This window comes from Loxodonta africana, chromosome 24 (genome assembly GCF_030014295.1).
Source record: "Loxodonta africana isolate mLoxAfr1 chromosome 24, mLoxAfr1.hap2, whole genome shotgun sequence".
NCBI classification, from domain to species: Eukaryota; Metazoa; Chordata; class Mammalia; order Proboscidea; family Elephantidae; genus Loxodonta; species Loxodonta africana.
The window spans coordinates 58699220-58726251 of NC_087365.1; the positions used below are offsets into that span (position 1 = coordinate 58699220).

At 49.2% G+C, this 27032-nt stretch overlaps 1 protein-coding gene across 12 annotated transcripts in view; it reads left to right on the top strand.

Annotated features, from left to right (window-relative positions):
- Positions 1 to 1294: 1294 nt before the first annotated feature.
- The window catches only part of ZNF831 (zinc finger protein 831), a 163102-nt gene continuing 137364 nt past the window's right edge, over positions 1295 to 27032 (top strand). For 6 of the 12 annotated variants that reach the window (XM_023538787.2, XM_064276297.1, XM_064276295.1 and 3 more), the window contains exons 1-3: positions 1296 to 1673; positions 20653 to 24612; positions 25896 to 26035. In XM_023538787.2, coding sequence (XP_023394555.2) covers positions 20671 to 24612; positions 25896 to 26035 — 4082 coding nt within the window. In that variant the 5' untranslated portion in view covers positions 1296 to 1673; positions 20653 to 20670. Of the gene's footprint in view, positions 1674 to 5589; positions 5862 to 15099; positions 15259 to 20652; positions 24613 to 25895; positions 26036 to 27032 lie in introns of all 12 variants that reach the window. The other 6 variants (XM_064276296.1, XM_064276292.1, XM_064276299.1 and 3 more) reach the window with 4 other exon arrangements.

Here is a 27032-nt window from a genome sequence, read left to right on the forward strand (position 1 = left end):
TTGGTTGCTCAGTGGTAGGGGATTTGGGGGCCCCGGGGGTGGAGCACTGGAGGAGGAGTTGTGTTGCATAATGAATTAATAAACAAAATGTGGTTTATCCATACAATCGAATATCATTCGGCCACAATTCGAGAGTTGCATTGTGCTGTCTCTGTGTTTGTCCATTTCCCACACTCAACTGCACACTCCCGGAGGCCAGTGTGCGTGCTCACTGGAGCTGGGGGGGATCGGGAAGCAGACGTAATGAGTTGTTGCACACTTTGGCTCTTTCAAAACCCAACTCACTTTGGGGCTCATGCTCCCTGATGAAACTCCCCCAGCCCTGATCTCACAAAAGAGGAGGCTGAGATTATGAACAGCTGGATATACCTAATTTTTAATTTTGGTGAAAATATGCATGCTCATATACCATTTCAACAACGTCTACACGTACAACTCAGTAACATTGATTACATTCTTCAAGTTGTGCAGACATTCTCACCCTTCTCCGAATCATTCCACCACCATTGACTTCGATTCCCTGCCTCCTAAGCTCCTCATCTAACCTTTTGAGTTGCCTTTGTCAATTTGGTGACACAGAGGGGAAAGAAGCAACCCTCCACCCAATGAAAGAATGACACATTTACAAGTGACAGGAGACCAGCCTAAAATAGTTAATATTGCATTATCCTCTGCCAGTTTTGCCTCTAACCTGCTCCGTCTGACCTCCCAAATAAATTTTTTTCTGTTAGCTAATATTCTGGCTTAGAGATCTATTCCCCCCTTGGCCTCCCCCACGTAGAATAGTTATATTTTTCAAAGAGAGTGAAAGAGGATTGTTCTGCTTCTCTCCCTCATTTTCTCCTTCCAAAGGCGACCAGAGCAGTGAGGACTAGGGTGAGAAGAGTGAGGTACTCATGGTTGAGAGGGGACAAAATTTCAGGGGGCTCCAGAAAAAAAAAAAAAGACTCAGTAACCCGGATAATATCTGAATATACTATTTTAAAACAAAAATTAGTGCGAATAAGTCTATGACAGACAAAACATAGACATTTTAAATAAAGACACCACCACAGAGATTGTTGGCCGAGGGGCCCTACCACCATTCCCTGCAATGGATATGTTCATCCTGGACCCTCAGGAACCCCTGGGGTCATGCTTGGAGTCTCCACAGACTCTCTGCAGTGACCACACACCCAGGAAAACAGCACCCCTTGCTCTAAGTTTTAATAGCCTGCACAGGACAGCGTCGGCTCCAATGCGCTGGATTGCACACCCACCTTCCTGAGCAGCCACTCTCTTTGTGGGCTGTTAGCTCCATCATCGCAGTTACCCAACAAAGCCTGAGCTGGGTTCGAATTTTTTTTTCCTTCTCTGCTTCTATCTCTTCCTGTTTTCTAATTGTTGCTACTGTGACATTAGGTAATGTATAGAAAATAATTTACTTCCTATTTCCGAGCCAGCCCGGGTTTCGTCTCTGCTAGAGCCTCCTCCTCTAGGTTGTGAGAAATGGCGCTTTCCTCAGTTAGACACGGCGTTGACTCAAAGGCCAAGCCAGGGAAGCCAGCTCTTTTCTACGGTTTCTAAGGTGCATTGAGCATCTCGCTGCCCCGAGATGCTGGCTGCGGAGGAGGAGCTGGTGGAGGTTGCTAAGACGCCTTCTCAGCAAAGAGGAACAGGTTTCTTACAGAGAGGTAAGGAGCGGCCCTTGAGTTCACGTCTCCTCTGGGTGGAGGAAGCCCAGTTGCCCTTTTTGGATCTGTGGCTGCCTTTTCAGGGTCAGGTCAGCATCTCGGGTTGGGAAGACGTTGCTCTTCATAAAGGCACATAACATGCTCCACAGTAGAGCCTATCTAAGACATCAGTTAAAACAAACCAATGATCTCTTTTCACCCCATAGTTTTTAATGATATGTTTGCCTTCGAGCATGCAGTTAAAAAGAAAATGCTATGTAAAACTGGTCTGACCCAGCTCAGCAATTCTCTCATGTACTTAGCACCACTGTTGCTTTTGTCAAAATATTTACTGCAACTCACAACGGCTGTCAGAAGCCAGGTCCACATCCGTGTTCTGCTAAACAGAAAAGCAACCTATAAGTAGAGTCATTGCTCTATAAACAGTTTTTTTCTTTTTTTTCCAATGATGGACCTAATTAAACAGAAGGCGTGAATTGGTTAGAAACACCGGTTTTATTAGCCCAAGCGTTTTAAAAACAAAATGTACAGTGTGTATAATTTAAATATCAAGGTATTTAATAGAAATACTATTTATAGCGTGTCTACCAATCAGCCACCCAAGGGTAGCATTTTTCAATGAGATTTATGGGGGCCAACAGTTCCTATGTTTATACACATACTCGGGTTCCCAATGTCCAAAATAACCAAGAGCTGGAGGGGATCTCAGATAAGCAGTGGAGGCCATGTTCTGAGAGGTACCAAGCCTCTCCTTTCCCGTAGCAAATCTTTCTGTAAGAACGAAACCAGAGATGTTATCTGCCCAAATACGAAGAGAGGCAGGATGCAACTTCGAAAAAAGACAACATCCGCTTACTGGGAAAAAACAGAAGAAACGTCACAGCCAGCTTAAAATATCATGCCTTTTAACCACCTTGTTGCTCTGCTCCAGCTGAAAGCGAGTCTTTGTGATAACAAAGCTAACATGAATTAGGCAAACGTTGAGGTCTGTGGTCATCTTGTGGTCGGCATGCAGGTTCTCAGAGGCCAAGTGAAGATTTGCTTTCTCAGTTGGACTTAAATTGGGAAGTTGGGGGAGGGGTGGCTATGAAGGAGGAGCTCCTTGGGAAGGGCACACCCCAAAGGCATCAGTGACTCTGGCATTGTTGTCCAGGAGAGGTGAGTTCAGGGTGGGGGGCAAAAGGGTACTGGCCACGGAGGTCTTGCTGGGGGAGAGACATGAACATCACGTACCTAGAGAACCAGGGTTGCAAAAGGCGGAGGGGGGCAGGGGTAGGCCGATGTGTGACTAAAAGGAAAGAAAAATAGGACCATCAGAATGCCTCCCCTGGCCAGACAGGCTGCTCCACTGTCTTATCCAACCCTTCCAACATGTGGACATGGACACCAATTTTAGATAAGGAAAACACAGCTCAGAGAGTTTAAGTGACTTTTTCAAGGCCCCAGAGCTTGTAGGCAGCAGAGCAAGGGTTCAAAGACAGGTCTTGCCTGGAGTACTGGAATTTGGCCACCTGCCCTGGCCTTCTGGATGTGGCATGGCAGAGACGGCTGAGCTACTCTGGGAAGGTCGATTTCTGGAATTTCTGTAGAGCTGGCCTGAGGCATCCTTACAAAGCCTCTTCTCTACTTCGGCTTACAAAGCGGTGGTCTTTGCAGGCCTTCGTTGTTTTAACTGTAGTTTCTTTGTGACCACTTTCTATTCATAGCAACGGTGAAGCTTTTTCTTATAAGGCTGTTGTTAGCTGTCATCCAGTCAGACCCTGACTCATGGTGACCCCGTGCACAACGGGATTGGATCATTGTGCTTCATAGGGTTTTCACTGACTGATTTTTTGGAAGTAGATTGCCAGGCCTTTTCCTAGCTCATCTTAGTCTGGAAGCTCTGCGGAAACCTGTTCCATATCACCAACAGACAGGTGGAGGCTGCATTCGAGGGGCATTGGCTGGGAGTTCAACTTGGGTCTCTCACATGGAAGGTGAGAATCCTACGACTGAACCTCCACTGCCTTTGAATGTCAGGATACTTAAGGAAAAGTGAGTTGATATAAAGAAAACTATGTAAAGTAAAACGGTCTGTGCTGAGTCACTGTGTATCCAAGGGTGGGCCTGCAGCACCCAGGGCTCCACGTACAACACAATGAAACACTGCCCTGTCCTGCGCCACCTCCATGATCGTTGGTATGCTTGAGTCCGTTCTTGTAGCCCCTGTGTGTTTTGAGTGCCTTCCAACCTAGGGGGCTCATCTTCTAGCACTGTATTGGACAGTATTCTGTGATAACTGTAGGATTTTCACTGGCTGGTTTTCAGAAGTAGATCACCAGGCCTTTTTCTAATCTGTCTTAGTCTGGAAGCTCTGCTGAAGACTGCACCAGGGGTGACCCTAATGGTATTTGAAATACTGGTGGCTTAGCTTCCAACATCATAGCAACACGTAAGTCCACAAGATGACACCCTGACAGATGGGTGGTGGTTTTAGGGGCCTGGTTTTAGAGGAAATATAGTTGCTGCATTAAAGAACATTGACTTACATGCTGGGAAGACCATTTCTATTTCAATTCTCTCTTGTATTTATTATTTTTATAAGTTAATTCTTTTGTCTTGAGATAACTGTGGATTCACATCCAGTTGTGAAATGATGCAGAGAGATCTTACGTACCTTTGACCCACTTCCCCCAATGCTAAAGAAAAAAACAAAACAAAACAAAAAGACCTGTTGCTGTCAAGTTGATTTTGACTCATGGCGATCCTGTAGGACAGAACAGAATTGCCCTTCAGGGTTTCCTAGGCTGTTATCTTTACAGAAGCAGACTACCACATCTTTCTCCCACGGAGCAGCTGGTGGGTTCAAATTGATGACTCTTGTGGTTAGCAGCTGAGCACTTAACCACTGCTCTTCCAGGGCGCCTTCATAGTAGGTACAACCCACTGCCATCAAGTTGATTTCAATCCCTAGCGATCCCATAGAACAGAGTGGAACTGTCCCATGGGGTTTCCAAGGCCATAATCGTTACAGAAGCAGACTGCCACATCTTTCTCTCACAGAGCAGCTGGTGGGCTTGAACTGCCAACCTTTTGGTCAGCAGCTGAGCACTTAGCCACTTTGCCACCAGGGCTCTTTCAAAGGAATAAAAAAACAAAAATAAACGAAATACTGAAATATACAACTTCGATGACTCAAAAGCATCGTGTGCTCAGTGAAAGAAGGCAGGATTCCTTTGATGTGACATTCTGGAAAAGGCAAAACTATGGGGACAGAAAATAGATTGGTGGTTGTCAGGGGCTAGGAGTCTGGGAGGGGCTGACCAAAAAGGACGTGGGGAGTTTGGGGAGGCAGTGATGGAACTCTTCTAAATCTCGATTGTGGTGCTTACACAACGGTATCCTTTTGTTCAAATTCATAGTATCACACACTAGAAAAACGGAATTTTACCGTACATGAATTGTACCTTGAGAAAAAAACAAAAACACCTTAGTTCCGTGCAGGGTACCCCTGCTGAGAGATGGAGAGAGTCTGGGAAGCAGCAACTCCTGCCATCATCTCAAGTCTGCAAACAAAGGACCATCTTTTCACGTCTCAGTGGACACACGCACACCCTTTGTGAGCAAACCCACAGGCCCTGTTAAGTGTATTTGCATATTGCACCCTGTGTGCTCGCTGTATGTGTTTACCAAGGGCACTCCACACACACTGCGTTTCCAAGGGTGGATACTTGACGACGCAGGGGTTAACGCTTGTAATGCTCTGGGTCCCATCAGTATGTGTGGCCTGTTCCCTACCCCTTCCTTGAATCCAGCGTTTCATCTGTTTGCTATTTTCCTGGCTAATGACTGTAATTATATAAAACAATAAACCGTCACGAATGCAATATTCCGAATGACATTATTTCACATCATAAACAAGCACGTCTGTTTGTAGTTTGCCAGGTGATCCCGAATGGCCGTGCTGTGTTCTACTTCATTATATGTGTTCTAAGCAGCGTGGGGTGATGACCAGCCCCCCAACATGGCCAGCCCACAGCAGGAAGGGCTGCTCTGGGGATGCATAGCAGCCAGCAGTGGTCACCTTCAAAGTGGCCTTCTGTGGAGGAAGAAGGGCAATCCCTGACAACAGCTCTCGCCTTCCTGTTGGTCCTGTCTGCCAGCCAACAAGAAAGCTTTAAGCTTGACTTTCCCCATCTGCCATACAGGGTAAGAGTCAAAACAGTACTAAGGACAGGCCCCTTACTCGACATTTAAATGAGCATGGTGCCTCTAAATCAAAACCCAAACCCGCTGCCTTTGAGGAGATTCTGACTCATAGTGACCCTGTGGGGCAGAGTACAACTGCCCCATAGGGTTTCCAAGGAGCAGCTGGTGGATTGGAACTGCCAACCATTTGAGTAGCAGTTGTGCTCTTAGCCACTGTGCCACCAGGGCTCCGAGGTGCCTCTGGTGTCTACAATTTCTAGACGTTTTGTGCCCAGACATGTTTCTCCTCATTCTGCAGGTGGAGAAACAAAGACCCGGGGAAATAAAAGACTTGCCCCAAATACTGCTGGGCAGGCTAGCAGCTGTGAGGGGAGCACTTTTAGGTTTAGTGCCCTATGCTGTAATCGCGCCCGGCACACACCTACCTCAGGGCCTTTGCACTGGCTGCTCCCTCTGCCCGAAACGCCCTTCCTCCAGGTACCAGCATGCTCACTCTATCGTGAGCTCCAAGTGTTTGTTCCAACACCTCCTTCTCAGTGGGGCTCACCCAGACCATTTAAAATCGCAGCCCTCCCTCCCTCACCTCTCCCCCACATATTCCTGTCCTCTCTTCTCCTGGTCTATCTTTCCTATAGAGCTTATCATTGTCTAATACAACATACAGTTTATTTTAAAAACTACTCCTTGTCTGTCTCCTTAACTAGAGTGGAAGTTCCGTAATAGAAGTGCTTGTCTTTGCTGGCGTAGCCCTGGGGAGACCACCTCATCCTGGTTTGCCCTGGACGTGCCTGTTTTTAAAACTGTGGCTGTTGTTGAGTACCGTGGAGCCTAACTCATAGCGACACCATGCGACAGAGTAGAAAAGTCCCATAGGGTTTCCTAGGCTGTAATCTTTATGGGAGCAGATTGCCAGGCCTTTTCTCCAGCAGAGCTGTTGGTAGGTTTGAACCGCCAGCCTTTTAGTTAGCAGCCAAGAGCCTAACCACTGAGACACCAGGCCTTCTTAACCTGATTATACCAAAAAAACCAAACCTAACCAAACTCATCGCTGTGGAGTCTATTCTGACTCATAGAGACCCCCTGGGACAGAGTAGAATTGCCCCTTAGGGTTTTCGTTCTGTAATCTTTAAGCTAGCTGATGGAAGGTCTTTTCTCCAGCAGAGCAGATCGTGGGTTCCTACCGCCAATCTTTCGGTTAGCAGCCGAGCGATTAACAGTCACGCCACCAGGGCTCCTCGTTGTGCCATTAGATGGCTTAATGCATGCAAGCGCTTGGAACGCTGGCTGGCCCAGGTTACCCACTTCTGCTAAGAGTCTGTGAAAACTATGATCTCCACTTGGGCTCATCCAGGTAAATGTGAGTTACTTAGAAAAGGAAACGGGACAAGCGTCCTCATAGTTGTCGACAGATTGCTCATGGCACTTACGCTGCTGTAAGGGCCTTAGGTGGGACCCTATAATCCTCTTCGATGCACATTTTACAAATAAGAATCCCTGAAGTTAAAGGGACTCTCTGAAGCCACATGCTGGGTAAGTGGCAAAGCTGGGACTCCAACCTGGGCTTTTCTGTCTTCAGCCGAGGCACCTCCAGACCCCAGGGGCCGCAGGCCACACGAGCAGGCCCCCTCTCCTGCCTCAGACGACCCAACATGCCTCTTTTTTTCTCCAAACATCCGCGACCTATTGGCCATCTACAGGGAAGCCACGTAACGTGTGTATGAAAATTAGGCAGTGGCACAGCCCACTCTTGGGCTTCAACTTACACAAGCTCTCTGCACACGGTATTTTGTTTGTAAATGATCTTCTTGCCTGCTCAGTTATCCCAATTTGTTTAAAAATATATATTTTGCCACCAAATACAGTGAATTTGGAAGAAGTTAGAGTGGAGGCTGACATGCGTTTGGCCTTAACTTGTCCTGAGCAGCCTGTGGCCCAGGCCTGTTTTCAGGGGCGGTGGTGCTCCCAGCCAGGTGCCCTTGTCCTTGCCAGCCCTTGGAGAACCTGGCAAATGTGAGGGCCGCTCTTGCTGTCTGGAGAAATTCACCCCTGCTGTAGTATCAGCTGTGATGTCAGTGGGGTCCTGGCAGAGGGCACACTGGAGGGGGCACTGGAGGGGAGTCTGGTTGTTGCTGTTGTGAGCTGCTGTGGAGTGGGCCCCTGACTCATGCTTACCCCATGCACAACTGAGCAAATCCCTGCCCAGTCCCCATGATTAGTTTTGTATCAGACCATTGTGATCCATAGGGTTTTCACTGGGTGATTTTCAGAAGACTACCTGGCCTTTCCTCCTAGTCTGTCTTAGTCTGGAGGTTCCACTGAAACTTGTTCAGCATCATAACGACACACAAGCCTTCACTGACTGAATACAGGTGGTGGCTGCATGTGAGGTGCATCGGCCGGGCCTCAAACCCGGGTCTGCTGCATGGAAGATGGGAATTCTACCATTGAACCACCATTGCCCTCACAGGGGAATTTAAGGAGGGGACTATTTGCAATGGGTAAAGTGCACCTGGTTAGGGCTGGTGAAGCTTCCCAGGACTGATGGTAGCAGGGAGTGTTCCCCCACCCCCGGGCCTAACAACCAAGGGGTGGGAGCTGTTACTGGGGACTGGAGAGGGTCACTGGGCATAAGCGTGGCTTTCAGTAGAGGGACGCAGCCCACCTTGAAACCACCTGACCTCACTCTCCTTCTTCCTGCCCCTGACTATTGGTGCTGCCTGTTGGACAACCTCAACCAGAAGCAGCCAAAGCACAAGGGAGCCAATTGCTGTCTCCCGGGGCTCGAGGGGGCACAGAGCAGAGTACAGAGCAGCAGACCTCTCCGGAGGGCCTAGATCTGACGGTCTCTAGGTCAAGGTCTTAAATTAGAGGGGTGTTCCCCAAGTCTGGAACTGCACCACTTGGGGTGTGCAATGTTATATAAGGAGCCCACAATGTACATTAGAAAAATTAATGGTTATCTATCTTAATGGTTCTTAGAAAACATAATGATCTTTCCTCTTTGGTGATGACATTGTCCCTTTGTTAAGTAATGTTATTCAAGCGAAACAGACTCCATTACCCAGTGGTGGGGGGAAGAAGGGACCACGCCTGGCAGGGGTGACAGTACTCCAGCATGTACTGAAGCTTGGGAAATTCATCCCTAAGACAGCAACCTCAGCTCCCAGGCTCTCTCTGAAAAGCTTGATCTGCTTCTTCACAGCCTTCTCCTTCAGGGTCCCAGCTGTGAATGAAAAAAAAGAAATTATTTTTTAAATAATATTTTATCGTGTTTTTGGTGAAAGTTTACACAGCAAATTAGGTTTCCATTTGACAATTTCTACAGAAGTTGTCAGTGACATTAGTTCCATTTTTCATAATGTGTCAATATTTTCTTTAATTTTGTTCTGGTTGTTCAGTTTCCAATACGCTAGTTTCCCCATTCCCTTGTTTTCTCATCTTTCCTTTGAAGAAATTGTTGACTTTTTTGGTTTCATACAGATGGTTTTTTAATGAAACCTCATACTCAGGGGTAATATCCTTTATTTTGTGTGCCAACCTGTTATTTTGCTAAAAGGTGACCTCAGGGGCTAGTTTTGGTTCAGGTTTAAAGAGTATCTCAGGACGGTAATTCTCAGGGAGTCCTCTGGTCTCAACTGGTCCAGTAAGTCTGGACTTCTTAAGAATTCGAGTTCTGTTGCGGGTTTTTCTCCTGATCTATCAGTGTCCTTCTCTTGTAGCCCAGATCAGAACAGTTGTAGTGGTAGCCAGGCACCATCTAGTTTTTCTGGCCTCAGGGTAGATGAGGCCATGGCTTGTGTAGGCTATGAGCCCTATAGACTGGCTAGTTCTTCTCCAAGACTTTGGTTTCCTTCTTTCACTTTTGCTCCTGATGAGTAGAGACCAATAGTTGTATCTTAGATGGCTGCTTCCAAGCTTTTAAGCCCCCAGACAGTACTAAGCTCATTAGGATGCAGACATGAACTTTGTGAACTATATTATGCTAATTGGCTGAGTTGTCCCATGTGACTAAACCTTTAAACTCAGAAAACCAGTCTCACAAGGTGTTTGGTTATGTCTGAGAAGTATCTGTAATTTGTGTCCTTTTTTTTTTTAATGAATATACATGTGTGAACACACATGTCTGTACATACATATACTTCTATCTGTGCACACTTATGTACTTACCTGTATACATATTTGCCTATACACTTACATATGTGACCATACACTCATTTTTTGGTTCTATATGTCATATTCTTTAGCAGAAACATTCTTTTCCCTTGTGCAATTCTTAGTGATGTCATTTACTGTGGTCAAGCTGTGCTCATTACACCCATATTCTGTGTTGCTTTTTTAATTTTTTTTTTTTTTTATTGTGCTTTAGGTGAAAGTTTACAGCTCAAGTCAGTTTCTCATACAAAAATTTATAGAGACGTTGTTGTATGACCCTAGTTGCTATGCCCATAATTTGACAGCACACTCCCTCTTTCCACCCTGTATTTCCCGTGTCCATTCAACCAGCTCCTATCCCTTTCTGCCTTCTTACCCCGCCTCCGGACAGGAGCTACCCATTTAGTCTTGTGTATCTACTTGAACTAAGAAGCACACTGTTCATGAGTATCATTTTATGTCTTATAAACAAAAAAATTTATTTGTCTGAAGAGTTGGCTTCAGGAATGTTTTTAGTTCTGGGTTAACAGAGAGTCCATGGGCCATGTCTTCTGGGGTTCCTCTAGTCTCAGTCAGACCCTTAAGTCTGTTTTTTTTTTTTTCCTAGAATTTGAGTTCTGCACCCCACTTTGCTCCTGCTCCATCAGGGACTGTCTGTTGCGTTTCCTGTCGGGGCAGTCATTGGTGGTATCTGGGCACCATCTAGTTCTTCTGGTCTCAGGCTGCTGGAGTCTCTGGTTTACATGGCCCTTTTTGTCTCTCAGGTTAATGTTTTCCTTGTGTCTTTGGTGTTCTCCATTCTCCTTTTTACCAAGTGGATTGAGAAACAATTGATGCATCTTAGATGGCTGCTCACTAGCTTTTAAGACCCCAGATGCCATCACCAAAGAGGGATGCAGAACATTTTCTTAATAAACTTTGTTATGCCAATTGACCTAGATGTCCCCAGAAACTATGGTCCCCAGACCCCTGCCCCTGCTACTCTGTCCCTCGCAGTGTTTGGTTGTGTTCAGGAAACTTTTTAGCTTTTGGTTTAGTCCAGTTGTGCTGACTTCCCCTGTGTTGTGTGCTGTCCTTCCCTTCACCTAAGATAATTCTTGTCTACTATCTAGTTAGTGAATACCCCTCTCACTACTCCCCCACCCTCGTAACCATCAAAGAATGTTTTTTTCTGTGTTTAAACCTTTTCTTGAGTTCCTATATAGCAGTCTGGTACAATATTTGTCCTTTTGTGACTGACTGATTTCACTCAGCATAGTGCCTTCCAGATTCATCCATGTTATGAGATGTTTTGTGGATTTATCATTGTTCTTTATCGTTGCATAGTATTCCATTGTATGAATATACCATAATTTGTTTACCCATTCATCTGTTGATGGGCACCTAGGTTGTTTCCATTTTTCACTATTGTGAACAGTGCTGCAATGAACATGGGTGTGCATATACCTATTTGTGTGACAGGTCTTATTTCTCTAGGATATATTTCAAGGAGTGGGTTTGCTGAATTGTATGGTACTTCTATTTCTAGGTTTTTAATGAAGGGCTAAATCTATTTCCAAAGTTGTTGTACCATTTTACATTCCCACCAGCAGCATATAAGTGTTCAAGCCTCTCAACAACCTCTCCAACATTTATTATTTTGTGCTTTTGGGATTAATGCTAGCCTTGTTGTGGTGAGATGGTTTCTTACTGTAGTTTTGTTTTGCATTTCTCTAATGATTAATAATCGCGAGTATTTCCTTACGTACCTGTTAGCCGCCTGAATGTCCTCTTTGGTGAAGTGCCTGTTCATATCCTTTGCCCATTTTTTAATTGGGTTGTTTGTCTTTTTGTTGTTGAGGTTTTGCAGTACCTTGTAGATTTTAGAGATTAGACGCTGATCGGATTTGTCGTAGGCAAAGTTTTTTCCCAATTTGTAGGTTTTCTTTTTATTCTTTTGGTGAAGTCTTTTGATGAGCATAAGTGCTTGGTTTTTAGGAACTCCCAGTTATCTAGTTTCTCTTCTGGTGTTTGTGCGTTGTTAATTATGTTTTGTATTCTGTTTATGCCATGTATTACAGCTCCTAGCATTGTCCCTACTTTTTCTTCCATGATCTTTATCATTTTAGATTTTATATGTAGGTCTTCTACCCATTTTGAGTTGTGTTTTTGTGCATGGTGTGAGGTATGGGTCCTGTTTCATTTTTTTGCAGATGGAGATCCAGTTATTATAGCACCATTTATTAAAGAGACTGCCTTTCCCCCAGTTAACAGACTTTGGGCCTTTGTCAAATATCAGCTGCTCATAGGCAGATGAATTTATGCCTGGATTCTCAATTCTGTTCCATTGGCCTATGTATCTGTTGTTGTACCAGTACCAGGCTGTTTTGACTACTGTGGCGGTATAATAGGGTTCTAAAATCAGGTAGTGTGAGGCCTTCTACTTTGTTCTTCTTCAGAAATGCTTTACTTATCTGGGACCTCCTCCTTTTCCATGAGAAGTTGGTGATTTGTTTCTCCATCTCATTAAAAATGCCATTGGAATTTGGATTGGGATTGCATTGTATCTGTGGATTGTTTTGGGTAGAATAGATATTTTTACAATGTTGAGTCTTCCTATCCATGAGCAAGGTATGTTTTTCCACTTGGGTAGGTCTCTTTCGGCTTCTTGCAGTAGTGTCTTGTAGTTTCCTTTGTATAGGTCTTTTCAGTCTCTGGTTAGATTTATTCCTAAGTATTTTATCTTCGCGGAGGCTACTAAAATTATTTTTTTTCCTTGTTCTTTCTGTTGTCGATTGCTATTTTCATACCATTATGGTCTGAGAAATGATTTGTATGGTTTCAGTCTTTTTCAATTTGTTGAGACTTGTTTTTTGACCCAGTGTCTTGGTTATCTAGTGCTGCTATAGCAGAAATACCACAAGTGGATGACTTTAACGAAGAGAAGTTTATTTCTTCACAGTAAAGTAGGCTTAAAGTCCAAACTCAGGACATCAGCTCCAGGGGAAGGCTTTCTCACTCTGTCAGCCTTCTCGTCAATCTTCCCCCAGACTAGGAGCTTCTCTGTGCAGGGACCCCGGGTCCAAAGGAAGCACTCTGCTCCCAGCACTGCTTTCTTGGTGGTATGGGGTCTCGTCTCTCTGCTTGCTTTCCTTTCCTTTTTAATCTCCTGAGAGATAAAAGGTGGTGCAGGCCACATCCCAGGGAAACTCCCTTTACATTGGATCAGGGATGTGACCTGGGTTAACGTGTTACAATCCCACTCTAATCCTCTTTAACATAAAATTAGAATCACAAAATGAAGGACAACCACACAATATTGGGAATCACGGCCCAGCCAAATTGATACACACATATTTTGGGGGACATAATTCAATCTATGACACCTAGCATGAGATCTATTCTGGAAAATTATCCATATGCACTGGAGAAAAATGCGTATTATTCTGCCGATGGGTAGAAAGTTCTATCTATATCCATTAAGTCAAATTGGCTTATAGTTTTATTTAAGTCTTCACTGTCATTACTGATCTTTTTAGATGTTCTCTCTCGAGAATTGAAAGTAGTATGTTGAAGTTTCCAACTATTATTGTGGAGTTATCTGTATTCATAATTGTTATGTCTTCTTTATGGATTGGCTCTTTTATTATTATGTAATGTCCTTATTGCTCTCTTTCAGTAGATTTTTATTTAAAGTCTGTTTTATCTGATACGAGTATGGCCATCCCTGCTCTCTTTTGGTTACTGATTGCCCAGGTGTGAATTTTTAAGATGTATTTGTGGCATTTTCATGTTGTTTCTTCCACCAGTCTGTTTTTGAAAAAAGAGAGATTTGCAAAGAGTCACTTCTTTCCCGGTCTGTTCCACGTTCCTCCGTAAAGCTGCACATTTGCCCTAAGGAATATTGCTGGACAAGGTGGTGGAGGGGGAAGTACCTGGGTGGTGTGACTAAATGGTGAATGCACTCAGCTGCTAACCAAAAGATTGGAGGTTCAAGTTTACCCAGAGGTGCCTTGGCAGAAAGGCCTGGTGATCTACTTCCAAAAATGCAGCCACTAAAAACCCTGTGGAGCGAAGTTCTATTCTGACACACCTGGGGTCACCATCTGTTGGAGTCAACTCGATGGCAACTGGTTAGGGCTCCATGCCTCTGGAGATTGGCCAGAGGTGAAAGAGACTCCTTGGAGAGAACATTTCTCCAGGAGGTTCTACCACCTAGCCACACCACTCCACCACCAGAAAATCAGTTGTATTTGAGGCTTCATGCAGGTAGAACAAGGGGTAGTTTCCTTTGCCAAATCTTTGCAGTTAGAATGCTATAGAACCAGTGTTTCCCTTTAAAGGGAGTGGTAGAGTGTGTGCTTAGCATGCATGAGGTCCTGGGTTCGATGCCCAGTACTTCCACTTTAGGAAACCCTGGTGGCATAGTGGTTAAGTGCTACGGCTGCTAACCAAAGGGTTGGCAGTTCAAATGTGCCAGGCACTCCTTGGAAACTCTCTGGGGCAGTTCTACTTTGTCCCATAGGGTTGCTATGAGTTGGAATCGACTCGACGGCACCGTGCTTGGCTTGGCTTGGCCTTCTCTTATAAGCCCAGTATCATATTCCCTTGGAACCCCTGGCTGGTGCAAACAGCTAACATGCTTGACCAGTAACCAAAAGGCTGGTGTTCGAGTCCACCCAGAGGTGCCTTGTAAGAGGTGCCTGGCGATCTTCTTCTGAAAACGTAGCCACTGAAAACCCTATGTTCTACTAGTTCTACCCTAGTTCTACTCTGACACGCATGGGGTGGCTGAGTAGGGTAGACTCCATGGCAACTGGTGTTTGGTTTTAGGTGGAGTGAAATGTTGGGGAAAAGTGGGGTGCTGGGCAAATGGCAGGATAAAGAAGTTGGAGAATCCGTGAGTTCTCTGTATGGCTGCCCTTGGGATGGGGGTGGAACAGGGGAGCACTAGACCATGAGCCTAGATGGCAGGGGCCAGGGAGCTTCCTAGACCCATCCCTGCCACATGCAAGGGGAGGGCCTTCTGGCAAGCCCTCTCCACTCTTGGTCCTCAGTTTCCCCATTAGTCCATGGGATAATAGGACTTTTTCTCTTCTTGATTCAGAGTGAGAAGTGGCCGGGCCTTGGAGGTCCCCTGAGAAAGCACCTTTCCAGTGTCAGTCTACGCTATCTTGCCTGCAGGGATAATCTGCTACGAACAGGCATCGACTGCGCCGTGATCACAGAACAGTCTGCTGAGAGGGCAAAAAAACGGCAGTGGCAGGTGTGTCAGAGACAGAGCCCTCTTATTCTAGAATTTCGATTTTGAAGCCTGCTCCTTGCACCCTGGGGGATCAGTTCTCGGCTTCCTTTCTTGTTCTCTTTCCCCTGAGATGGGGTTTATGTTGGAGGAGGTTTGTGGCTCTCAACCACCAGTTCCTCAGTGAGTCTCCACTAAGACACCCCTTTCACAGCCTCTCCATCGATTCTGGTCCTTAATTTTCCAGTCGCTTCTGGGCTCCGGGGTTCATTCTGCTGCTGCTGCCTGAGAACACGGTGGGCTCCTCCCTTCTTTCCACTTGGCATGGGGCACAACATTTCTGCTCTGGGGCCTGGTGCCTCTCCAGACTGCACCAGGCAAGGGTGCCTAGGTTTCCTGTCTACTCAACGCCCCCCTGAGGTAAAGGTGGAGGGTTTCATTCCCTCCTCTGGTTCTCCTTCCTTCCTTCCTCCTCCTCCCAACCCTGAACTTTTCCTCCCAGCGATCAGTTGCCACATAGTTGGCTCCGAATCACTATGGCCCCACGTGTGTCAGGGCAGATCTGTGCTCCACAGGGTTCTCAATGACTGATTATCCAGATTTGGGTCGCCTGGGCTTTCTTCCAAGGCACCTCTGGGTAGGCTTGAACCTCCAATCTTTAGGTTAGCGGCTGAATGTTTTAACTGTTTGCCCCACCTGGGGCTCATTTCCTCCCGGCACTTCTGCCCCGATGACGCTGTCCTTAGAGCCGAGGACACTGAGTTTCAGGCCTTTTCAGGAGCCAGACAGTTAGTCAGGGACAGGAATTCAGCCTGTGAGTGCCCTGGGAAGCCTCTTGAGACTCTCCGGCTAACTGAGAAGGATGCAGTGTCTTGAGACAAGCCTTTATCATCCTTTCATAACCGCTCTCATGAATTCTGGCGGCCACCTAGGAATCTCTAAATATGCCTGTTTTTGAATCTTTCCTTAAAAAGTTAGAAAGCCTCAGAGTTTTTGGGCAAAGAGGCCTCGCAGGTGGCATGGTGCTGAGAGATCGGAATGCCAGGCGGAGGTTTGTCTTAAGAACAGATGATGGGCAAGACGCTCATACCTGCTGTCCCTTCTCCGCAGTTGTTGGGTACCATCAAGTCAATTGTGACTCACAGAGACCCCAAGTGACAGGTTAGAACTGCCTCATAGGGTTTTCTTGCCTATGACCTTTACTGAAGTAGGTCTTTCTCCTGCAGAGCCACTGGGTGGGTTCAAACTGCCAACCTTTTGGTCAGCAGTAGAGCACTTGACTGTTGTACTACGCGGGCTCCTTTTGCCTGGTAGACTGCTGAGCAAAATAAAATAAAATAAAACAAAAAAGCCTGATTTGTAGCATCTGCCCATTTCTGTGGTGTAAATACTCCCACTGTGGCCAGTTTCTAGCTATGAACTGGACACAAAGCTGGGACGAAATGTGCAGTATCACACTGTGATAAAGCACTTCCACCCTGCAGATACAATTGACATCGATAACCTCAAGACAACTGGCAGGTAAGATGTAATAAGACTTAGATGTAAAAAGACTTAGGAAGTGATGGACTGTATTTACTTCCTTTGCTTTTAATAGAATCTATTTAGTTGTAAGTTTATATAATTTATCTTTTAATTATGGTTGTCTTTAACAACTGGCTTGCAAAATTCTTCAGCGTGTGACAGTTGGCTCTCGAGAGCTGGAGTAAGGCTGTAAGAGCTGGCTCCGGCATGCCGCTGCTTCCGATACCTTGAAGCTCAAGGCTGGAGTTTTTTTGTGTGTGTGCTTCTGGTGAAAGTCTATAGAACAAATTAGTTTCTCATTAAACAATTAATACACAAATTGTTTTTGACATTGGTTGCCAACCCTGCGACTTGTCAACACTCTCCCCTTCTCCACCCCAAGTTTCCTGTTTCCGTTTGTCCAGTTTTCCTGTCCCTTCCTGCCTTCTTGTCTTTGCTTTTGGGCTGGCATGCCCGTTTAGCCTCATATACATGGTCGAACTATGAAGCAGTCAGTGGTGGTAACCAGGCACCAGCTAGTTGTGCTGGACTCAGTCTGGCAGAGGCTGTGGTAGTTGTAGTCCATTTGTCCTTTGGACTAATATTTCCCTTGTGTCTTTGGTTTTCTTTGTTCTCCTTTACTCCAGCTGGGGTGGGACCAGGAAATGTATCTTGGCTGCTTACTGACTTTTAAGACCCTGTCAAGGCTAGAGTTTAGAGTGTTTTTTTTTTTTTTTGAGGAGCTGAACTAGATGATTGGTGAAGGGTGCTTACGGGAGCCCCTGGAATGGGTGCCTGGGGACAAAGTGTCTGGGGCCTTGATCCTTCAACCATGGCCTGCCCAACTGCTGTACCTGGCTGTCGCTTCCGTGGCTTAAAGACGTGGCTGGGCCTCTCTTGCTCCCTTCCCGAGCATTTGCCCAGCGGTCCATCTCCCCCAGGGTCAGAGGGAACCAGCTGTGCCCCAGCTGGAGCTAGAGGGGTTTTGAACCCCTGCCCCCCCCGCCCCTCCCCAGCTTTGAGGAAGGAGCCGAGCCTGATCCTGGTTCTGTCCCTGGATAACATACAGGACACTCAGCTAAACTGGAATTCCAGATAAACATTTTTTTAAAATAATTTTTATTGTACTTTAAGTGAAAGTTTAAAATCAAGTCAGTCTCTCACACAAAAACCCGTATACACCTTGCTACACACTCCCAATTACTTTCCCCCTAATGAGACAGCCTGCTCTCTCCCTCTACTCTCTCTTTTCATGTCCATTTCTCCAGCTTCTAACCCCTTCTGCCCTCTCATCTCCCCTCCAGGCAGGAGATGCCAACATAGTCTCAAGTGTCCACCTGATCCAAGAAGCTCACTCTTCACCAGCATCCCTCTCCAACCCATTGTCCAGTCCAATCCATGTCTGAAGAGTTGGCTTCAGGAATGGTTCCTGTCCTGGGGCAACAGAAGGTCTGGGGGCCATGACTGCCAGGGTCCTTTCAGTCTCAGTCAGACCATTAAATCTGGTCTTATAAGAATTTGGGGTCTGCATCCCACTGCTCTCCTGCTCCCTCAGGGGTTCTCTGTTGTGTTCCCTGTCAGGGCAGTCATTGGTTGTAGCCAGGCACCATCTAGTTCTTCTGGTCTCAGGATGATGTAGCCACTGGTTCATGTGGCCCTTTCTGTGTCTTGGGCTCATAATCACCTTCTATCCTTGGTGTTCTTCATTCTCCTTTGATCCAGGTGGGTTGAGACCAATTGATGCATCTTAGATGGCTGCTTGCTAGTGCAGATAAACATTTTTTTTTAGCATGTATATTATTTAGCATCTCTTTAGCATTTAGTAGTAGTATAAGCCATGCAAGATTTGGGATATACTTATGCTAAAGATCATTCACATGCAATATCTGGGTCATGTCGTTGGGTGCCATCAAGGCGATTTTGACTCATGGCAATCCCATGTGACAGGGTAGAACTGCCCCATAGGGTTTCTTAGGCTGTATTCTTTACGGGAGCAGATTGGCAGGTCTTTCTCCCGTGGAGCTGCTGGGTGGATTCAAACCATCAACCTTCTAGTTAGCAGCGGAAGGCTTAACCGTTGAGCAACCAGGGCTCCTTATTTGGGTCATATGCTTATTAAAAAAGTTGTTCATTGTTTATTTGAAACTCGAATGTAGCTGGAAGTCCTGTGTTTCCGTTTGCTAGCTCTGGCAGCCCCACGCTCGGGCAGTTATCCTCCTCCTCATCCTCATCCAGTGGCAGAGACTCCGAACCTCAGAGAGGTTCCTGCCCATCTCACAGATCTGGAAACTGAGTCCCAGGGACTGAATGGGACTTGCCCCAAGTGCACAGACGCCCTCTGGACCTCGAGGCCCCGACAAGCCACATGACTTTCTCTTTGGTGACGTCAGCACAGTTTTTGAGTGGCTCCTCTGCCCGGGTGCCAGGATCAGCAGGGGCAACCCAATCGTTCGGGCACCATCCAGCCCCCATTGGACGGTTGTCTGGGAGACAGGGTTCAGACAGACCCTGGCTGAAATCCCAGCTGTACCACCTGTCGGCTGCACGACAAACCGCTCCACCACTCTGAGCCTTGGTTTCCTCTTTTCTACCTGAGTAAAGGGATAGGGGAACCCTGGTGGCGCTGTGATTAAGAGCTTAGCTGTTAACCAAAAGGTTGGCAGTTCAAATCCACCTACTGTTCCTTGGAAACCCTATGGGGCAGTTCTACTCTGCCAAATCGACTCTATGGCAACGAGTTTGGAAAAAGATAGGAGCTCTGTGGTGCTGTGATTAAAGCGCTCAGCTACGAGCCAAAACGTTGATGGTTTGAACCCACCGGCCGTTCTGTGGGGGAAAGATGTGGCAGTCTGCTTCCACACAGATTTACCGCCTTGGAAACCCTATGGAGCAGTTCTATTCTGTCCTACAGGGTTGCTATGAGTTGAAATTGACTCCACGGCCCTGGATTTTTCTTTGGATTTAAAGGGTTAGGACTCGTTGGGGGTGGGGCTGTTGTCAGGCTTCGGTGGGACAGGAGAGACTTAACTGTGTGGTGATTTATTTTTTGTACTTTAGATGAAGGTTTACAGAACAAACTAGTTTCTCATTAAACAGTTTGTACACATATTGTTTTATGACATTGGTTAACAACCCCACGACATGTCAGGACTCTCCCTTCTCAAACTTCAGTTCCCTATTTACCAGCTTTCCTGTTCCCTCCTGCCTTCTAGTCCTTGCCCCTGGGCTGGGGTGCCTCTTTAGTCTTGTTTTGTTTTATGGCCGGTCCAAACTGGCTGAAGGATGAATATCAGGAGTGACTTAATTACTGAGCTGAAAGGGTGCCCAGGGGCCATACTCTCAGGGTTTCTCCTGTCTCTGTCAGGCCAGCAAATCTGGTCTTTCTTTTTGAGTTAGAATTTTGCTCTACATTTTTCTCCAGCTCTGTCCCGGACCCTCTATTGTGACCCCTGTCAGAGCAGTCAGTGGTGGTAGCCAGGAACCATCTAGTTGTACTGGACTCAGTCTGGTGGCGGCCTGGACTCAGTCTGGTGGAGGCCGTGGTAGATGTGGTCCATTAGTCCTTTGGACTAATCTTTCCCTTGTGTTTTTAGTTTTCTTCACTCTTCCTTGCTCCTGATAGGGTGAGATCAGTGGAGTATCTTAGATGGCTGCTCACAGGCTTTTAAGACCGCAGACACTACTCACCAAAGGAGAATGTAGAACTTTTTCCTTATAAATGATGTTATGCCAGCTGAGCTGGATGTTCCCTGAGGCCGTGGTCCCCACAGCCCTCAGCCCAGCAATTCGGTCCCTCAGGGAGTTTGGGTGTGTCGATGGAGCTTCCATGACCTTGCCTTGGACAAGTCCTGCTGGCTTCCCCAGTATTGTGTACTCTTACCCTTCAGCGTGGTGATATTTGGTTATTGCCCACAGGTTGCTGGATGATGTGGGATGGAGACCCCGCCTGCCAGGGACAATCATGCTCCCAGCCCCTCTGGGCCCCCCAGCAGGCAGGCCTCTCCTCGCCTGACCCTGGGCCCCATCCTTCTGCCGCAGGAGCAGGGCCTGGCCCCCACTGTGTTCTTGAAGGCTCTGCCGCTCCCCCTGTATCACACAGTGCCTCTGGGGGGCCTGCAGCCACGTGCTGCCCTGGCGCCTGGCGGCCTGGATGGGGCCAGCCTGCCTTTCATCCTCAGCCCCTTCCTGCAGCCCGAAGGGCCTGGTCCTGCCCAGGTGGCGAAGCCACCTGCCCCGGTGCTGACTTTGAACCTCGTCAGTGCTCTGCCTGTGCTGTCATCGGGCTTGGGGCCCCCAGTAAGCAGCCCCAGCAAGGTGCGGAGTGCCGGCAGGTACCTGTGCCCGCACTGCGGCCGGGACTGCCTGAAGCCCAGTGTCCTGGAGAAGCACATCCGGTCCCACACGGGTGAACGGCCCTTTCCCTGCGCCGTCTGTGGCATTGCCTTCAAGACCCAGAGCAACCTGTACAAGCACAGGCGTACCCAGACGCATCTCAACAACTCGCGGCGGTCCTCTGAGTCTGACAGGGGCAGTGCCAGCCTCCCGGACGAGCGAGATGGGGCTGGAGAGACCCCCGGAGCAGACGACATCGGGGACGGCCGGAGCCAGAGGCAGGGTGATGGGGCAGCCGAGAGACCCCCTTCTCCTGGGCACTGCCCAGGGTCCACTGCCAAGAGTCTGGACATGAAGCCAGAAGTTGTTCCCTGTGCAGGGCCCATGTTTGCCGACAGAGAGGCCCCTTTGGACTCTGCCGGGCTGCAGCCTCAGAGGAAGCTGCTAGAGCAGAAGTCTCCGACGGCCAGCAAGCCGTGTCCTTTGCAGCGGCAGCAGGCTACATCCTGGGAGAAGACCTGGGAGGCCAAGGGCTTGGAAGGCTGGCTTCAGAAGTGTGAGAGCTCAGACTCAGGCTACCTGTCCCGCTCGGACAGTGCGGAGCAGGCACCCGTGCCTGCCAGCCCCCTGCACAGCCTGTCGGAGCCCAGCACCCAGGGCGAGGGGGGCCTAGGGCCAGGTGAGCGGGCAGCTTCCCTGGAACTGGAGAAGAAGCGGCTGGAGGAGCGCATCGCACGGCTCATCTCGCATAACCAGGCCGTGGTGGACGACCCGCAGCTGGACACGGTGCGGCCCCGCAAGATGGTGCTGTCCAAACAGGGCAGCATCGACCTGCCCGTGCCCTACACCTACAAGGACTCCTTCCACTTCGACATGCGGGCCCTAGAGCCTGGCCGCAGGCGGTACGCTGCCCTCGGCCCGGCCCGGTCCACCTGCACACCTGCAGACAAGGCACGGCCCCTCTCCTTCCACTCCGTCCCCACCCAACTCTCCACCACCGCAGAGAGCATGCCTGTCACCAGGAGCAACTCGCTGCCCTTCGTTGAGAGCACCCGCCCGTGGCAGGACCCCCAGGAGGCCTGCCCTCCGAGGCAGAGGCTGCTGAGCCCCCGGGCCGCCCCCGTTTTGTCAGCCGTCCTCAGCACTCACCCCCGGGCCCTGGTCCGGCAGGCTGCCGTGGATGATCTGTCTGGCACCCTTGCAGGGGAGAGCCCCATCCCCGCAGACTCCCAGAAGACTCCTGCCGGGGAGGGGGTGGCCAGCAGGGGCAGGGCGGCTGGGAAGAGAGGCAGCCAGAGGAGGCTGAAGATGTTCACCCAGGAGAAATGGCAGGTATACGGGGATGAGACCTTCAAGAAAATCTACCAGAAAGGCAAAGCCAGCACCCATGGAGGCAAGAAGGCCGGGGAGCTGAGGGTGGACCCGCCTCCCCAGGAGACTATGCAGGCAGGGATCATGAAGACCCCCATCTGCGGGGATGCGAGGACCCCCATCTGCTGGGATGTGACAACAACCATCTGTGGGGACAAGAGGACCCCTATCTGTGGGGAAGCAAGGATTCCTGTCTGTGAGAACATGAGGACCCCCATCTGTGGGGACATGAGGACTCCTGTCTGTGGGGAAGAAAGGACCCCTGTCTGTGGGGATGTGAGGGCCCCCATCTGTGGGGACATGAGGTCCCCCACCTGTGGGGATGCAAGGACCCCCATCTGTGGGGATGTGAGGACCCCCATCTTCGGGGACGTGAGGACCCCTGTCTGTGGGGACTTGACCCCCATCTGTGGGGACACAAGGAACCTTGCCTGTGGGGACGCAAGGACCCCTGCCTGCAGGGATGTGAGGACTCCTGTCTCTGGGGAAGCGAGGACCCCTGTCTGTGGAGATATGAGGACCCCCATCTGCAGGGACGTGAGGACCCCCATCTGTGGGAATGTTCTCTCTCCTGCACCTGTGTCTTCTGGGGCTGAGCTGGGGTTCTGGGGAGGCCGAGTGGCCCCAGAGCTCTCCCTGGTGGCTGAGCCCCCCAAGGCCAGATCAGGAGACAGCGATGAGCCTGGGGTAAATGGGACCGTGGGACCCTCCACGCTCAGCTGCACAGATGGCCCTCTTTTAGGTCCCAAGAGCCCTCAGCTTCCTCCAAACAGGAAGCTAGAGCCAGGAGGTGAGCTGTCCCTGGACCCTGGCCCCCTCAAAGGAGGAGACCCCGATGCCCACAAGCAGGAAGGAGCCAGCTGCAGCAATGGGGGAGAGGAGACCTTCCTGTGGGCCCAGGGCACCCCGAGGCCACCCAGCAGTCTTCCTGAGCAGGCCCCAACCATGGGAGACAGGCTTCCCTCAGAAAGGAAGAAGCTGAAGGTGGAGGAGGTTGGGGGCCAGGGCCAGGCAGAGCCTCTGGGAACAGGAGGTGAGAGAGGAGAGACCACTGAGGGCCCCACACAGGCTGCCTCCCCGCCAGCCTGGGCTCAGGACAGTAAGCTTGGGGAGAAGCCAGAAGAGAGGCCCCTAATCACTGACCGCATGGGGGGTAGGAGCAACGTGCCCTCGGAGTCTATTGGTGCCTCCTGGAGCTCTTCTTTGGCTGTCCTGAGGCAGGCCGGGCCCAGGAGCAAGAAGCCCCCATTGCATCCTGCAGCTCTGCCCCCCAGGAGTTACCCCCAGGCCCCAGACGGGAGCAGCTTCCAGCTGTCAGCCTTGCCTCTGGCTCCAGATCATGCCTTTACCCCAAAGTACCTGCTCAGGTTGCCTCAGGGAGAGAACATCTCCAAGCTGCCAGGTGCGAGGGGGTGCGGGCAAGGCCAGGACCCTCTCTGCAGGAGGGGGTGGCCTGAGGAATGGGCTCCCTTTGTGGAGTCAGGGTGGGGGACGGCCCTGTCCCCTGGGCCAGCCTCAGGCAGGACTCCAGAAGAGGCAGACAGCCTTGGCAAGGACCTGGACTGGCCCAGGGCATGGGACGGGGTGGAAGAGAAGCAGACAGGAGAAGAGGGAGAGGACCGGTTGGATATGAGATCCCTGGGACCCAGAGACCCGGCCTCTGTTACGTCCATCCCCACACCTGGCTCCTTCCTGGCCCAGGACACAGAGCTCAAGGCTCCCACCATTCCCTGTTTCTGCTCAGGCAGCACGTCAGTGAGGGCCAAACCCCCTGAGGGTGCCCCGAATCCCTGGCCACCCGCCTGGGAGAAGGCATCAGAAGGCCCTTCCTCAGGACCTCTGGCGCACCTCAGCCTCAGCCTTTCCTCTGAGCCTAGTTTCTTCCTCTCCGCCATCATGCAGCCCCCGATCTGGCCCAAGCCGGCCTTGCCTCCCCACTCAGCACGCCCCAGGAGTTGTGGGGCTGAGGGCCCCTTCCCTTCCTTGAACGCTGAGCCGCGGCTGACATGGTGCTGCTTGAGCCGCAGCCTCCCCCTGCCTGCCGAGCAGAAGGAGAAGACCTCCTCTGTGTACTCATCGCTGCATCTCGTTGGGGGTGGCCCCCAGGACGAGGGTCTGGAAGGATGGATCAGGACCAGCCGGGGAGACCCAGGGCCTGTGCAGATGTCCAAGGTAAGGCTTGCTTTCCCCGGGGCCCTGGGGCTGCAAGCACTCGCTTAATCAGGCAGGATCTGTAATGGGAGAGAGAACGGGAAGCTGAGGCAGTAGTACCCCATGAATAACGGAGCATTTGTAGGGCAGGAGAGAACTAAGGCAAAAAAAAAAAAAAAAAAAAGGAGAACCAACCCCCCCCCCAAAAAAAATCATAAAAACGTTTCAAAGGAAAGAATTAGTGTGTCCAAAGTCTGCGTGAGATATAGAAACCCTGGCGGTGTAGTGGTTAAGTGCTACTACAGCTGCTAACCAAAAGGCCGGCAGTTCGAATCTGGCAGGTGCTCCTTGGAAACTCTATGGGGCGGTTCTACTCTGTCCTATAGGGTCACTATGAGTCAGAGTCAACTTGACGGCAATGGGTTTAGACATAATACTTAACTCTGAGCTTCCTGGTAACAGAGGCAAAAAGGGAAATGAAACACCATCCGAGGGAGGAATCTGGGCAATCTGATTATAAACTAGAGGCTCTTATTGAGAGGTGGACCCCAGGCAAAAGCCATTTCTTAAAAGAAGAAAGTCATTGTACTGGGGAATCTGGAAAAGTGATTACTATGATTGGATGCAGACCTACCTCTGAGTCTCCTGGCAGCAGAGGCAAAAAGGGAAATGTGGTGGGTTCTCAAGAGAGTTCTCACTTGGTGACTAAATGACAAACTTAGAGTCCTATCTTGAGAGTGAGGCCATGCATGTAGATTTTATAGTTGAGGCCACTGTCCTGTGTGGGGTGGCTTGGGCCAGGGCACCTGCAGAGGAATCCCAGAGTCCTAATCAAATTGTACAGAACAATGACAAGAGCCCAGAGCCAGGAGCCTTTCGAGTTGCCCCTTCTTTCCTCAGGTGGAGCCTGTGGGCATGATAGCACTTCCATCTTGGGTGTGGTGAATTAATAGAATGTGTGGAACTGAGAGAAGGGGACTTCAAAGCCCACTAGCTCTCCTTCCTCCAAAACGCAATTAGGAATCAGGCAGGGGTACCTGGATAGGTGGAGTGGGAAGAGGAAAAGGATTTGGCCATGGTGTTTCCTGGTCTGGTCTTTCCTCTGTGGATCCAGCCCAGGCAGAGTTCTAGAACGTTCTGCCCAGGAACGCTCTGCAGCTGCCCAATCAGAACCCCTCTGGGGCTCAGGCTGCTTGACGTCGCTGCATTTCCGTGCCTTGATTTCCCTGTCTGCGGAGAGAGAACCCTTCTGGGCTGTCCCCATCATGAGGGCAGTATGGTGCCAACGTGACTGGTATTTTCAGCTTCCCGGCCCAAAAGCCCCAGGAATGACGTCCCAGGACTGGGTGTCTGAGCCTGAGCAGAAGAAAGGACTGCCTCGAAGGAGGGCGAAGATGTCTCGTGGGATCGGCAGGCAGAAAAAACTGAGGATCAACCCCAAAAGGTAGGGCGTGTGGCCACCTTGATCATTTCCACATGTGTCCACAGTTTTAGGAACTGCAAACGGTGATTTAGTTCAGCCCCCAAGAAGAACTTAATGTGAGACTCAAAAGGTGCCTCTGTCCTCCAGAGAAAGAGTTCCTGTTTAGTGAGGTCTAGAGTTTCTTGGTTAAAGGACTAAGTTTGTTTCCCTGTCCGCCCGCCCAACACAGCCCCACGGCCTGTGTTCATCAATGGTGCCTTTCTAAGGCCAGGAACTCAGCAAATGTTTGAAAGAACTGGTCTGAAAATCCATCCATCCAATTTAAGCCCTGAAGAGAGGAGGGCGTTAATTATTTACAGCTTTTATTGCTTTTTTAATTATACAAGCAATGCATGTCCTTTTCAGAAAAATTAGAAAATACAGATGAGCAGAGAGAAGACAATAGAACATCCTAGTAATCACCCCACTCGGAGATAAGCTCTGTTAACATTCAGTTCTATGCCCCTGCAGACTTGTCTCTGTGATATGCTGGCACACATATCTCCCAACAAGAAATGGAAGGGCACCTGAATTTTAATACCACTGCTATTGTGTCCCTCTTTGATTGTCTGGCTCCTTCGCTCAAAACCCTTCTGGCTGCCCGTTGCCTACAAAGTAAAAAGCAAGTTCTGTAACCAGGGCAGGACCCTCCCTTCCTGCCCCTCACCCCACCCCACAAAGCTTTCCATCTCGTTGCCTACCATCTCCTGCTCTGGAACTAAAGGCAGCTCCGTGCTTCCTCCACCATCTCTCCCCATTCTCTAATGTGCACCCCCAGTGTGCCCAGAAGGAGCCCTGGTGTTGCAATGGTTAAGAGCTTGGCTGCTAACCAAAAGGTCAGCGGTTGGAACGCACCAGTGGCTCCACAGGAAAAAGACCTGGTGATCTGCTCCCATAAAGATTACAGCCTAGAAAACCCTATGGGACAGTTCTACTCTGTCATATGGGATTGCCATATGAGTTGGAATCGACTCAACGG